The sequence below is a fragment of the Salminus brasiliensis genome, chromosome 2, assembly GCF_030463535.1.
Source record: "Salminus brasiliensis chromosome 2, fSalBra1.hap2, whole genome shotgun sequence".
Taxonomy (NCBI): Eukaryota; Metazoa; Chordata; class Actinopteri; order Characiformes; family Bryconidae; genus Salminus; species Salminus brasiliensis.
Genome location: NC_132879.1, coordinates 44610811 through 44626420, shown reverse-complemented (window position 1 = coordinate 44626420; position 15610 = coordinate 44610811). Strand labels below are relative to the sequence as shown.

Sequence of the window (15610 nt, the reverse complement as noted above, 5' to 3'; positions counted from 1 at the left end):
CACACAGAAAGAACTTCATCTTGATGTGTGGACTGATGCATTTTACAGGTTGACAGCCTCCTCGTCTTCTCATTGGGCTCTGTCAGTCAACCCGTGTCTGTTTGGTCTATTTTCTGACATTCCTTAAACTCAATGGTTCCCACCCCCTCTACTGGAATAACAAACAGAAAGGACAGATTTCTGGGTCAGGACCAACCAAGGTGCCTTTCCCCTCTGTTAAGCGTGTGCACAAACATCGATCACCACATTAGTCAGGAAGGCATAGCGAGCCATAGTTGTATCAGGGTCATTATTCCACACAGTAAGCAATCTCTGATCTACTCTGAACGCTTTGGTGCAGAGCCCTCTAGCCAAAGCTTACCTTATTTTCAGAGATGGGCTCCAAGGTTTTCTCTGAATTTGCAGTGGGTTGATCATGATTAAATTGTTTGGACGGTGTACTCTAAGCAGTGTGTCTCTGCTCTTGTGCACCTGCAGCCTTCGTTACTGCAGGATCGTTACTGTGTGTGTGTGTGTGTGTGTGTGTGTACGTGGCAGGGGGAGGGGCACGTGTTGTGGTTGTGTTGATGTGCTTGGCATGGTTTGGGCTTTTTGTTGCGGCTTGGCATGGACGCCGTGCCCAGGGCACTTGCATGGCAGCGGTTGATGTGTTTCAGAATCCAGATCGTCATGGGCCACGGGGCTTTGAGTTCCTGGAGAGAGACAATCTGCCAGGTGTGCCAGAGAGGCTTCATCACGGCACACACACAAACACACAGTCACCTACGCATACATAATAAGGCTTCACATAGCATCCTTGATTGCTTGGTCCTTGAATATGGTTTCTTTTTTTCCCTCTTCTTTTTTTTATTTGTTTAGTAATGTCCATTGTGTTTCAGGGAATGTATTTGGCATAAAGAAAAGTTCCCGTGCAAATCAAATAAATCATCTGTCTTGCACGCACACCCACCCGTCTAACTTTAAATGAACTGCTTTGCATGTTTATGTAACATTAATCAATACATTTTACCCAAGAGCCAACTTGGATAACTGCATTATTTAAACACGGTGCATGAACTCATTCAACATCAGAAACACAATTAAAGCCGAGCTGAAGGGGAACTGGAGGCCAGAATAATATTTGATTCATAACCAAAGTGATGGGGCCATCGGAGCAAAGAAAATGAACTTATAATTAAGATTGCTGCATTACATTAAATCTACACATTGTCAATTTTTTTTCCCCAAGAATCAGAGAGAGCCCTGCTCTCTGAATGATCATGGACACTATGTGCCAGACAGAATATTAATGGACATTCTTATTCACACTTAAACTCCAGCGGGTAAAAAGAACTCAATGTGGTGATTTATGAATAAGATACTTGCTTCATTTTGTATTCAGATGGAGTACTACATTATCATGTGTGAGGTGACTCACTGCAAGCTGTAGAGAGTCTGTACAGGAATGTGTAATATAGAGGCACAATGAGATACTAGTGGAATGTGTGGGAATGATGATGATGATGATTTTAATGATATACCCTAATTCTCTCAGGGGGAAAATATACTGGAAAAGAGAGAAACAGGAGAGAGGGTCATTAAGGAGATGAGGAGTGAAGAGAGTAGGATTGAAGATACAGAGTCAGAAGTAAGAGAAAGCTGAGGCCAGGGCCAAACTACCTGTAAAAACAAGCCCCTAAAGATGGAATTACCCATGATGCTGCTCGTGTTTTTTTTAATTTTTTTTTTTATACTGCACCGTGTCAGAATATGCCCTGCCTCTAAATTCCTAATATATGACAGAATCTCTCCGTTCCTCCTAATAAGAGAGAGAGAGAGAGAGAGAGAGAGAGAGAGAGAGAAGGTTCTCAGTAGCTGTAATATTCCCTTGCCATTCTTGCCTTGCGCTTGCAAATATGCTGATCCCAGGGTGTCTGATTGTTTTCTCCTTCACATTAAACTTGAATTTAATCAAAGCGCACTTTAACAACAGAATGGACGACTTTGGGGATTGTGAGGCACTAAAAACAGCAATTAGTGGTTAGCTTATAAAGGCATGCCCAGTTAATATTCCCAGGCTGATTAGCCATTATCAGCTTTGTGCTGCAGTTAGCTATTTGATGATGTTATAATAGTGCCATTAAAGGGCATTGAGTGTTTTTTGAAAGATAAGAAGGCCCCAGACCAGGGCCAAGTGGATTTTGCTGCCTGTCATGCAGTGATCCTTTCTTCTGGGTGGGGCACCAAAGCTCTGGCCTTTTGGCCAGGCTAAAAAGTCTGCAAGTCTGAAGTCTATGTATGTGTGTTACCCTTAGCAGCTTTGTTTGCTAAGCAAAGTATAGTAAGTAAAGGATTGTAGAAGTAAATTGTAGAAGGAAGGGTGGGCACAACATAACATGTCATATTATGTTTTATACAAGAAACCTTACATATCTCCTACACATTTCTATCTATTAGAAGTTCAGCCCAGAGCAGTGTGTGGATGTTACAACCGATTAAGTAGGGTTTGCTAATTGTAATAGATGGAAGGGCTAGTTGTGAGAGTCCCTAGAACATATGCTAATATATAACAATGTGCCTCAAAGTTGTTTGAACCAGATGAGCTTTTCAAACTAAAAATACAAAAATATATACATTACATTGAAGTTTAGTAGTGAAAGACATGGTGTCAAACACTGGCTAATTGTAAGGACAGCAATATCAGTACAATGACATAACCAACTTTATGTTTGTAGAAGGGTTATAATGAACCTGGGCCTAAAGACATACATACACAATTGACTGTATTGTATTTAAGAAGGATTGCTGGGGACTGATATGAAAATGGCCTTATTAATTATGTGGGTGGTCTAAGCTGTAACACTGGGCTAAAACCAACCCCAATGTGTGGAGGCTGTACATGTGGAGTCGGTTGTGTACTTCAAAACAATAATAAGTTACAGGCAGCAGCACCAAAGTGATAAGAATAGTATTGATGATAGTGCTGAGATTACACGCAACTCAGTCACCCTTGTCACTGTAAGAGATCTTTCTTCATGGTCCTCCACCTTTCTGAAACAAACTGTTTTTAACAAAGCTCTCTTCTAATTTTTTGGTACATCAAACTAAAATGACCAGTCATTTATTCACCAAAACAAACAAACAAAAAAACATTACATAATGTGCAATGAAGCACCAGGGTTATACAATTATGAAAAACATCTTTGAAGAGGGTAAACTTGTAATTATTACTAATTTCAAGAAGGCTCATCTGATCCATACTTATATCTCCATCTTCAAAAAAAGAGAAGATATTTAGAAGATATATTTAAATAATCTAAATTTGTATTTGATTATGTATAAAGGAAACTACATAGAGTTCAAGCATGAACGAGTGCTGGAATTTAATATGGAACAGTATGAAATACTCTACTCCCAGCTCTATCAAGATCTATTCAAATGTTAGCTGGAATATGCTGCTCTCTAAAACAGTGGCATGCTTATGGACTTAACAATGTAAATGTTGGAGATATCACTGATCCACCCAAATGTTGAAGAGAAGCACTAGCTTGTCCCAGACAAAAGAGGATTCATTGAGTAGTGTGTGCTCTGTAGAGTCTATTCTGACTATATTATACCTACTAGCGTAGGAAATGAATGTAGTTTGGTGCTAATCTCTGTGTTTTTGAGATCTTCCAGTTAACAAATGTTAAAAACATATGTTAAAGTATGTTTTACTCAGAATTGTGAAATGGGAACAGCAGCAATGCAGTACAGGTACTGATCCAACACAGCATGATTAAAATTTGAGATAAATGCTTATATAGAAAGGAAAGTTACAAGTATGCAAATATATCACCTTTCCTAATCAAACAAATAAATGGCCCCTCTCCCAGACAAGTAGACACACCCTAATGTTAAATGCTAAACAGATAACATGGCTTTTGTTTAAGCTGTTTTCGAGACATTTACCTCTATATTTTGTGTATTTTTAAATAAATGAGAAGCTTTATGTGTCTGAAGATTTTAAGTAACAAGAAAGTTCTTCCTCAATCAGTTCCATGTCTTTCAGCTAGCATGCACCTCCAGCCAGCAGAATTTATGGCTTTGCTGGCGCCCTGTAGTGCCTGCTAACCCAGAGGCCCCTGCAACATGAAAGAGTGACTCTGCAATGCCTAGCAGGAGTTCTCCACACCTGTGGGCCAGTCTGATCTCCCTTTAACTCATAACCCATCTAGTCTCCCACTCTCACTTTGGCCTTTTCTCTCATCTTCATACATGCTACACCACCGTCTCAAGTGCCACTTAGAAGACTTTAAATCAAACAAGTGATTCACTTCTCGCTAAAACCTGAGATGTTTTGGATTTTGGGAAAAGCCATAAATTGTGCTAAGACCACCCTTGGTTTCATAGTGGACTATTCCTAGAGATCCCAGTATCTCGGACATTGAATGTGTAGTTTTCAGTAGAAACAATTTTAATGATTTAATGTGAATAATCAATGTATCTGTTATATATGTGCATGTACAAGATGGTGGTGATTCCTACAACCATACTCAAGTAAAGGTATTGCAAGAAATAATGACTAGAGCTGACCTTCCAGTAATTGTAAATGTGTAATAAATGTAGATGGTAATAAGTACCAGGTCAAAATCTCTGAATTGTTATTATATATATTATACATATATATTACATATATTTTACATATCATTCTAGTAAGTACTGAATTCTTATAGAACTTCCCAAATAATATCTGCTCTGTGGTGGTCCTGTAGGTCCTAACCATTAAAGAACAGAGTAAAAGGAGGCTAACAAAGTATGTAGAGAAACAGATGGACTACAGTCTGGAATTATAGAACTACAAAGAGCTCCGATATGATAAGTAGAGCTGATATAATAGGCCAAGTTCATTCCAAACCAGCGGTGATCATTATATTCTGATATAACTGCATAGTCATCATGTGAAGTAGAACCTTTGACTACATCCAGCATACAATAATCGAGTAAAACTCAAGTAGAAGTAAAAGTACTTGATCATTTGAGAACTCTCAGAAATGTATAAATCCAGAGACACTTTAAGTACGTACACAGAACTGACTAAATTTATGTGGTTGCTGCCGTACTATCATGTCTGAATGCATGTTATACTGGATGGCCCTCCCCACAGTTTGCTCCAGATGATGGTCCTCTGCTTGACCTGTGACTCTGGGGTCATGAAATTTCTTTTAGTCTGTCAGACTTTATGTGTGACCTGGGCTTGTTGAGTTATAGTGTGTCATGAGTGACAGCTGGAAAGCACCAATAAAATCTCTCTGCATTCCAATGAGGGGCTGTTAAAGTTGACCTCATGTACCGCTCTCACTTTTTCAACATGACTGTCCTGCACATCCCTTATGGGCTTTTAATGCTTGTGTGCACGCTCTCATTTAGAGGTGTTGTCTTTCTTTAACTTCTGTGTTCTGAGTACACAGCAGAACCAGCCGACCTCTCTAGCCTTGATGTTAATGCTGCTCATTCAGGACACCTTCAAGTTAAGCGGTTATGTATGGAGAATGATATGGACAAAATACCCTATTGGAAATATGTTGCAGTTGTGATATGACCCACATGTCTAGAGGTATCCAAACCTTCTTTCTAGTTCAGCTACTTTGAAGGTGCCATAGAATGCATTTATTGAGTATTTTAAAGAAATAGTAAGGATGAAAAATGTACAGATGTGATTTTACGTGCCCGTTAAAAACCACAATCTGGTTTTCCTTTATGGTGGGCAAAGAAAATGATAAGCTCTGCTTTTATTGGCTGGTTTATGGTACCGCATATAGCATAGCCTAGCCTTGCTTAGCCTTGACTGTGAGAGATGAAGAGATGATCCGATCAGCTAGGGTTTAGCTTTTAGCTGATATGCGTGGCACTTTCCCAGAGGGATGCTTTCTGTGTAATGGCATAAAATGTCAGCTGTGCTCCAATAGAGAAGCTTTCCCTCAGCTGGGCTTCTCCAAATGGCTTCTCCTTAAGTTAGGGTTAGTTTTTATCTTAGTACCCACTAGCATCTCTGGCTTTGGCTTCCTGGCCTGCCGGTTTGCGCTACTCTTCTGCAGACACTGACAACTAGCAGAGTCTTGTGTACCTGTCTGCATGCATCAAAACACATATTGTCCAAAGTGGCAATTGCTTTTCCACTTTGCAGCTTTGACTAGGCCTAAAAAGGTGTGTTGCTTGTATGTAAATTCTGGGGGTATAACTATAATGAGTCAAAACTTACAGTAACAGTAACAGTTTTGAGTTTTCAGTATGTCACTTTCATGTACCAAACTCTCATTGGTCAACCATGCCTAGGTAAATACAATTTTCCATTCAAGGTGCCCCCATTCTTAACACAGGCATTCGGTTGCTCACAAAACGCTTGTGTTATCCCCATAGAATAGTACTGCCAATAGAATGTGGTGCTCTGGAGCATCCATAATTGGCCTAAGGTTACCATGCCACATGCCAAGTGATAGCTAGACCTAGAGCTCAGATCCTCCCATACTAACTAGTATATCGGGCAGCAAGTGTTCTCCAGTACTTCTAGTCTTGAGCGAGTGTCTCCGCATTTGTCCCAGACAACTTGCAATGCCTCCCTGAAGGCCTGTAAATACATTCGCCTTGAGGTGAGTCTAGGGTGTCCTCCTGCGACCCTAGCACCAGGCGGTAACCATTTAATGGCCAACTTTGGGATCCAGTGGTTCTCCATCTAAAAGATGTGGTCAGCTAATCGAAGTCTTCGACAGCTTGACAGCTAGAGGGGTGTAAACGAAACCCCTCAGCAATGGGCCATAGAATAGTCCAAATGTGTTCAATGGCATTAAGGTGCACCATCACATTGCTTTCGGATGTGTTGAAGTGACATTTATGATCCAGACCTAATCATCCAACATCAATACTTAACCTCACTAATGCTCTCATGGTTGAACTCAAATCAATTTGTCCCAGCAATGCTCCAACATCTAGAGTAAGGAGTAGAGGCTGTGGGAGGTGGGCGAAACTCCCTAATAATACCCTTGATGTTGGAAGTGTACTTTTTGATTAAAAATGTTTGTTGAACCTCCGAGGTGAAACACCATCCAATATTGTAAATGTCTTTATCATGTAAATGCCCAGTTTCACCTTCTTCAAGATGTACAGTTCTTTGTGGAAGATATCAAGATGTTTATGGAAATGTCACTTACTGTAGTGTGACCTGGTGTGTGGTTCAACATGGACTGGATGGAAACCAAAAATCTACCCAGCTGTCCTGCAAACTAGGCCCTTTCTCTCCTAATTGGTTCCTTCCATCTAAGTTGGCCACTATGAGCTCCAGTCAGCCCTCCAACTGGTAGCTGAAGCTACATTCCTTCTCTCTTTACAGACATTTCCAGGGGGAAAAAAAGGACATAGATGGATGGAGGGGGCGGGAGAGACAAATACTTACTTGGAGGAACCAAAGGAACAAATCAATGCCCTGAAGCTTCTGTTGCTGCCCCCCCCTCCACACACTCACTTTCATACTTTCACTCTTTTTCAACTACTCTGTTAGACCTGTTACTGCAAATCCACACACTCCATGTGTTTGCAGCTGGGAAGGTGTGTGCTTCATTCATTCCCACACAGTCCACACACACACATATTTGCACATATCGCTACTTGTTGACGCTTTCCTGGATTCTTACCCCCACTTGTTCTGGGACTGGAAAGTACAGTGCATGGAGTTTCATCACTTGCTCTCAGAGTGTTTGCTGCAGGAATTCCACCGGAGACTGATTGCCTCAGAGGTTCTGATTCAGGATTGTGTTAGACCGTGAAAGACCCTGGTGTGGGAGCTGTGGCAGAGGTGAGTTGACAGAACAGCACAAGTAGGGGAACTTCAGTGTAACAGTACTGAATGACCTGTTTTTATTTTATTTTTTAAAATTTTACTGTCTTTTACTGACTGCTCTTTAAAATTGGAGTCCACTGCATTCCCTTCACTCTGCCAGCCCCTCTCTCCCTCTCTGGATGCAGGCCATTGACAGAGTGAGTGCCTAAGCATTGTAATTACTCTCTAAAGCTCGTTAACATCCTCTCTCTTGCTCACATGCACCATTTTTTTTTTTAGTCCCCAGGCTCAAATATGCATCTGCACCGATGTAATTTGACCGCTTTTTTATTGATTTGTTTCATGCCTGTTGTGATAAAATAATTGCAAAACAAATTCAGAGACTGTTCATCTTGGTACATGGTGTTCCATTCAATTTACTGCCAGAGCTTGCAGCTGGAATATCCATGCTAATGCAGTACAAGTGTTACGCTGAACACAGCCACTCAAAGCCAGTGATGTCTTCAATCTGAGAGCGTTCACTCTGTTCCCAAACCTTTTTTTGGAACAGGCGCTCAGTACATCAGTCAGGCTTTTGGCCTAGCTGCATAAAGAAAGTGTATTTTATCACTTTGGCAGAGTGCCTTGCGTTGCTTTTGCTGAACCACGAACATTAGGCTTAATAGTGTGCATTGTCAGAAAGAGAAAAGGCCTTTTGACAGTGTGTTTATGTGCCTATAGTGCCTGAAATGTCATGTAAAAACATATTTGCTAGGTTGTATTATTGTGGCATCTTGTGCAATTTCAAACACATTTAATGACAGTAGCCTTATCTTAGGGTTCTGTGTGTATATGTACGTGTAGGAGTGTGTGTGTGTGTGTGTGTGTGTGTGTGTGCATGAATGCAGGCTCCCACGTGTCTAAGTAGCGTCTATGTGTGAGTGTGAGTTCAACAACCAATTTCACACCTACAGGGATAATCCTTTATGAAGTAGAAAAATGCCATTATGTAGAAATAGCTGACATGCAGAGCGACTTGTAGGATACAGACGGAGGAATAGAGAGAGAGAAGGGCAGACATGGGGACTTGGGCCGACTCTCCTCTTTTTAATCCCCTCAAAGCCCTCATGCACAAACCCGCAGCACACTCTCCTACAGACCAGAGGCCGGCCTGCGCTCGGGCGATTGCGTTTTCCAGCTTGCTGCTTGGGGTTATACCAACCATATTTAGTTGCTTGCATGTCGATCATTCTGGTAGACGCCAGAGCCATGCCTTTCCAAAGCGGAGGATCGGATCATCAGTCCTATTCTGTATGAGAACTGTATGGATTTACATGCAGGGGCAGGACTGACTTGCACTGGCATGTGGGCGCCGAGCCCCGTAGCTCTGCCACTGAAAGCCATGGCAACTTTCTGCACCATCTGCTCTCTGGAAACCAGTGAATAGGGGCGACAAAAAATATACTATATCTCTCCTGCTAATAAAGCTCCAGTCAGAAAGTGGCAGAAATGCACGTCTGCTTCCACAGATCTGACTCTGAGTTTACTAATGAATGGTATGGTGCATGTACAGGGGTTAGTATAGTTAAAAAGCTACAGTCTTGTCTCTTTGTTTTGAGACACTGTGTTGGTTCACTACCAGTAGCCTACTGGCCTTCTTGCAATTCCTCCTGATTAGGGCTTTAATCAGACACAGCAGCTTTCTGCTCCATCTGCGAGCTGGAAGCCACTAAATGGAAGAAAAATCTTTCAATTAACTTTGTATGTGTTACACGGAAGGCTGAGACAGAGTCAAAAACAAGAGTTGTGTTTTAAGGCAGTCCAATCCAGTAATCATAGTCCTTTTAGTGTTTCTTTTAATACACAGAGATGATATTCTGCACAACATGGTTTATATTCTAATGTCATTGTACTAAAAGATAAAAGATGGGATCCAGCTGATTGTACTTGTACTATTTTAAGTAGAGCTTGATCTTTCTATAACTAAGTAGCCAACAACTTTTCAATATTTTCATTCTACTACTGGTCTTCCATGTATACCTGGGTTACTTTCCAGACAAATTATTTACTAGACCAATACTGCATTCCACTAGAGCTCAAAACACTCAAAACAAAGAAAATGCTCCTCAACTGTGATTTTTCTCATTTCAAGGGTGCTAAAGAATGCATTTATTGAGCATCTTAAGTTGCTTTTTGACTTTTAGACACAAATATCACTCAAACCACTTCGGGGGTGGTTCGAGATGCATTTCAGTCACATGTCATAGCAGTGTAAATGTGTTCATCTCTTCAAGATGTATTCAACAACCAGTACAACCCAAACACCAGTAATAATTGCCGTGCAATGAGCCCGCACAACGAACTGGAGAAGCATTTGACTAACAAGTGTAAATGGATGTGGCTAAAATCTTATCAGGATACATCCAGATACTAGTCAAATGAATATTTGTAAATGGGGTGGATATTTAATATCTAAACAGATTTACAGCACTACAGTAACTATTTAAAAAATATTTAGTAGTCTCGTTGGAGAGTGTGGATAGTGTAACTGGATTCAAGGCATAAAAAATAATAAATGAATAATTTTCTTTCAGATGTATTAAGCTGCACTTTGGTAGTCAGCTGAGGTACTCCAGTTTGTTTTTGAGGGAACAGACTTTAGACTTTAGTGAAAAGACATTGTAAAACGTTGGTCGGCTAGCATAATGCGTCTATTTGCTTCATCACATATCGGTTGGCTCCCTTCTGCGGACACTGGCACAGAAAAAGCCGCGTTCACAAAGCCTGGTTCACATACCAACCTGTATTCCCATAACTATCCTGATGATGACATGCTACTCTCCAGCATCAGCAACATCATATTCTCTGGAGGTGGCTGTCACATTTACCCATTTGATCTGGTTTGACTAGGGCTAGCAAGGCTTGTGATAGCGGGATGGGTGTATGCAAATTTTGGGCATGTAGCTAAAATGTAAAATGGTATTGGCCCGTTTTACAGGCCTGTTTTGGTTGTGCTGGATCCAACAGTGTTTAGGGTTCACAACATGTCTGTGTGATTTCTATGTACCGAACTTCCATGATTGAACTTCTCCAAGATAAATACAGGTTGACGTTTGCTGCCATAAACCAGCCAAGGAAGGGTTTGCAGCCAGCTATTTCCACTTGCGTATGTACTTTGTGTTAGATAAATGTGCATCATTGTTTAATCTACAGTGGTTTTCTCTTTGCTGTGGTGGGACATCTTATGACCATGGTGTTGGCATGATGACAGACAGCCTCTGTGTCTACAGAATCTAAAGTCAGTAAGTGTGATTAGCATATGGCCTACAGGCCCATAACCCATCATCATAAAATTCTTGAAGTGTCTGCCTTCAAGGCAGGAGAAACAGAAACAGTCAGATCGTATCACTTCCTCATTTTACCTGATACACTCCCAGATGTGTGGGTTCTCGTGAGCAGGTGTGAAGTTTGACATGTACAGTATATTACTGAGTAGGTCGACCAAAAGTAAAAGTTTTATATCCATATCGGGTGTTTAGCCAGCCCTTTTGATTTGTTCTATGTTAGCTCCAGTTTGGTAGTGAGCTGAGGTAGTTTATTTTTGAGGGATCAGATGCTGAAGAGAAGAATTGGTAACAGCTTTACATTAGCTTGTAGCATTAGCTTGTAGCCTAGCATAGCAGATTGACCAAATGTAAATGTATATAAATTGGATGTCTTAAGTTTAATACAGAATAAAGTAATCTGGTGTTTTCCCTTTTGATGTGGCCAAAAGTATTGGGACACCCACAGGCAATAATATGTCACATTCTAAATCCATAGACAATAATATGGAGTTGGTCACCTCTCTGCAGCTCTAACAGCAGAACTCCCAGCACTCGACAATTCTTCTCTGTAACTTTACGTGGTCGGCCACTCTGTGGTTGCTGTGGGTCTTAAACGCGTCCACATCTTTAATAATACCACTCACAGTTAATGGTGGAATATCTAGGAGGGAAGAAATGTCACCAATTGACTTGCTGCAAAAATGGCATCCTATTACAGTACCACACTGGAATTCAGTGAGCTCTTAAGAACCACCTGTTCTTTCACTAATGTTTGTAAAGATAGCCAGCATGGCTAGGTGCTGGATTCTATAAACTTGTGGCAATGAGCCTAAATGAAACACCTGAAATCAATGATTAAAAGGTGTCCATTTGTCCATACAATGTCTGTTCCTGAGTAGATCGACCAAAAATGTATTTCATATTATGCATATAAATAACATTAATATGAAGTGGCTGGTTATTTATACCAGAGATTTATACCTCTTATGATCAATTAGTAGGAGTGATAGTTACCATCTCCCCTTAGCTGTTGCCATTTTTGCTTTGTTTAATGACACCCAGTTATTTGCAAAGGTTAACCCAGCTCCTTTTTTTTGTGGGAGCACAATTGGCTGTGCTCTCTCCCCTCATCTTGAGCGATGTTGGCTGGCACAAGCGTCTGTTAGCTGGTGTGGAGAAGCTAGGGACCTGACGCTTACCTCTGAGCGTTTCAGCTGCCCGCCGATGCCGTAGCGGCAGCAGTTGGAAAAGAGGCGGTGGTTGGATTTGCATGTGTCGGAGGAGGCATGGTTTCCTAGTGTTGGGAGTATTGCCACTGCTAGGGGACATCATTAACGGGTGGGATTATTTAGCAGTGGAAGAAAAACAGAAAAAATTGACAGACAAACTAATAATTTTTATATTTTTAATTGTTCCTTGTTAGCATAGTGTTCAGTATCTCTGCCTGTTACCTGAAAGAAACACGTTTGGGATGGTAAGGTTGCTAATTCAATTCCCTGGACTGGCAGAAAATTGTCGATGGTGCTCACCCAATATCATGTGCTCACTACCACAGATGAATAAAATGCATTGCAGTAAAGTGTATTCGTAATAGTGGTTTCCATGAAAGGTAAAATGAGAGATATGTGAAATGGTTTGATTTTTTCATTTGTTTGATACTGGAACTCATACGCTCTTATTATTTGTCAGCCATTCAATATCTTTATAACTAAGATTCTGTGCTGGAGTAAGCACTAAGGCTGTCAAATAGTATGTCCAGAATCTAAGATTTAGCCTGCACATAAGAGGCTTTATTTGGACTAGAAAAGCAGATCTGTATCAGTCCTTTTTTTTTTACTGTATCTGTATCTTGTATACATCCTACAAGTGCTGATGTATTTTATCTCAGTAATAGCATTTCATTCTCCACATTGCATTTTCTCGTAGGCCCTGATTAAATGCACATCAATAGATCCATCACTGTCACATTTGCCTCTGAAAATATTCTGATAATATTCGGTTTCCTGTACTGAGACAACCCAACAAGCTGGCATGGTGTCCTAGAATAAAAAGAAATATAAAGTTGCTGGCTTGTTCTCATCTCATCCCAGCCAACATGCTCATGTGGGACTCGCATGGGTGGAACGTGGGTTCTAGGTGGGCTCTAGGTGGACATGTGCTCTGAGAGGGTTTGTACATGTGTTTTTACTGGGACACAATTGGCCTTTTCAAATAGGCCCCATCATTACTACCCACCCTAATCTTACATGGGTCCCATCTAGGCTCCATGTGCAGGGTACAACCCAGATAAGACCATTTTTAACCCCACCAGGTGCAATCACTGACCCTGGAGGGCATCCATATTGCGGGGCCAACATGGAACCCATGGACAACATGGGCATGTTATTTGGGATGCTATCACAGGTGTGTTCTTCATTACTTAGGTTCACAACTGCAATTATTTCGTGTGTTATTCCATGCTAATGAGTTCCCCTGTATCTCTATATGCTGTTGAATGTATTGTACCTCTTCAAAGCTGTGTTGCTATCTTGACCGGTGTTCAACAGGAGGGCTGTGCCATGCTAAATGTGCACAGTAAAAATACTGCGTAATTGACTGAGGTTACAATAAAGAAGTTTCAGACTAGATTGAAAACTTCATTTAAATGCATGTAGTATTGTGATATTGATCTACCTCTCTCTCTCTTTCTCCGTCTTTCCCCCCCCCCCCCTCTCTCTCTCTCTCTTTCTCTTTGTCAGATAAAGGAGCACAAGAGTCACAGCTGAATAAAGCGAAGCTGAGCCCCGTCACAGGATATCAGGCCAGAAAAGAGGAGCTGCTAGAGGAGAGATAAGAAAGGGAGGAGAGGAGAGGAGAGGAGTGAGAGAGCAAGCATGGATCATTGCTATGTGTGGATCTTGCTCCTGTCCCTTCCTTTCTCCTATCAGAATGTGTCTTCACAAGCTGAAGGTATGAGCTGCAGGCTCATATTGCCCAAGCTCTTGTGTTTACTGAACACCCCGACCACATTTATTTCAAAGACAATGGCTCAAGGACAGCACATTTTTATTGAAAGCCTTTTTTCAGGTGGTATAAATGCAGTAAAATTTATCCAGCATTAAATGAACTGTGGCCGAGTATCTACATGAGTTAACTATTTAGAACTCCAAACCTTTGAAAGTCAGCCGATGGAGTCTTTATAAAAGAAAGTCTTAAATAAGAATTGACCCACTAAATGCTGTCCATATGTTCATCTGGCTGCGCACCTGAGCTGTACAGTAAGTGCCGGAAAGAAACTCTGCCTTTTACACTCAGCACATTCTTTCACATGGGCATCTGTATGCCTTCCAGCAGAATTCATCCCCTACTGTAAATCATGTAGACTCCTACTGCCTAGTGTCAGTCTGACAAGGCAGAATGTGTGCAGACCAAACGTGCACACCTTGTCTTTGACGGGGCTTATAGACACTTTGAAGTAGGTGCCTGCTTTTGCAGGACCTGTGTGTGAGTACGTGTGCACGTTTGCACATGTATGTCATTTGCGTTTGTTAAAAAGTAGACTTTGTGGCATTGGTGAGGAAAGATGGAAAGAAGCCATGACTAATGCTCATTGGGCCCTGAAGCGAGGTAATTTTACACATCATCTAAATGAAAGCTTCTTAAAGTTTGCAGTGATTGACAGAATAATTTACAGAAAAAGAATGCACTCTTACGGAAGCGGTTAAGGCCAGAGATGAAGAGAAGAATTTCATTGTAAAATCTCTACTGACAGTGGTGGATTTTCTTGGACTAGGCTTGATCTTCATTTTAGGAACTGGCTATGTTTGATTCATTTCTCTGAACTGACATTTATAGCTGTTCCCACTTTAAAAGCTGGACTTTTCCACAGACATTCAGTGTAGGCCATTCCATGTTGTCTCGATTCGTGTATAAATCCCTAGCATATGGACTGAAGGATTTTTTTTACCCCCTAGACTTACTGTACAGTGCTGTGCAAAAGTCAGAGACCCTTCATTTATTGCATTTTCCGCCAAATCTGCCAAGTACAAGTTGAATAAGAATAAATGAAGTGTTACTAATAGTTAACTTACTAAATACGGAAAAAGTATATAGTTGCTGTCATATAATATATATGATATATATTAGATATATTTTAAAAGTCAGACAGCAACTATATACCTTTTCAGTATTTAGTAATTCCAGTCTTTTCCTTTATTACGATTTTCAGTCATTTCTTTCATAGAAGCATGTTCTGCTTCTCACCATCCCAAACACATTTAATAATGCAGAGGTCTCGACTCCAGCATAGTTAGTCCTTAGTTAGTTCTGAGAAGCTTTAGCAGTTTAATATATCAATATCTGTTTCCTTTTCTCAGTAAGGCCTTCTCGATCAGCTCCACATCCTTTCAGACCCACAGTGTTCAGTCGACTTCTTACAGTGATAGATTTTTGGTGTTACGCTAAGCAAAAATGTACAAAAGTCTATTAAATGTAACTAACATTCAGTTTTTAACTAAAAGTATACTTGTAAAAA

The 15610-nt window shown here is 40.8% G+C and overlaps 1 protein-coding gene across 1 annotated transcript in view; it reads left to right on the top strand.

The window, feature by feature from the left end:
* Nucleotides 1-13970: 13970 nt before the first annotated feature.
* col7a1l (collagen type VII alpha 1-like) overlaps nt 13971-15610 on the top strand; it is an 89828-nt gene continuing 88188 nt past the window's right edge. The window contains 1 exon segment of the mRNA XM_072672898.1: nt 13971-14046. Coding sequence (XP_072528999.1) covers nt 13971-14046 — 76 coding nt within the window.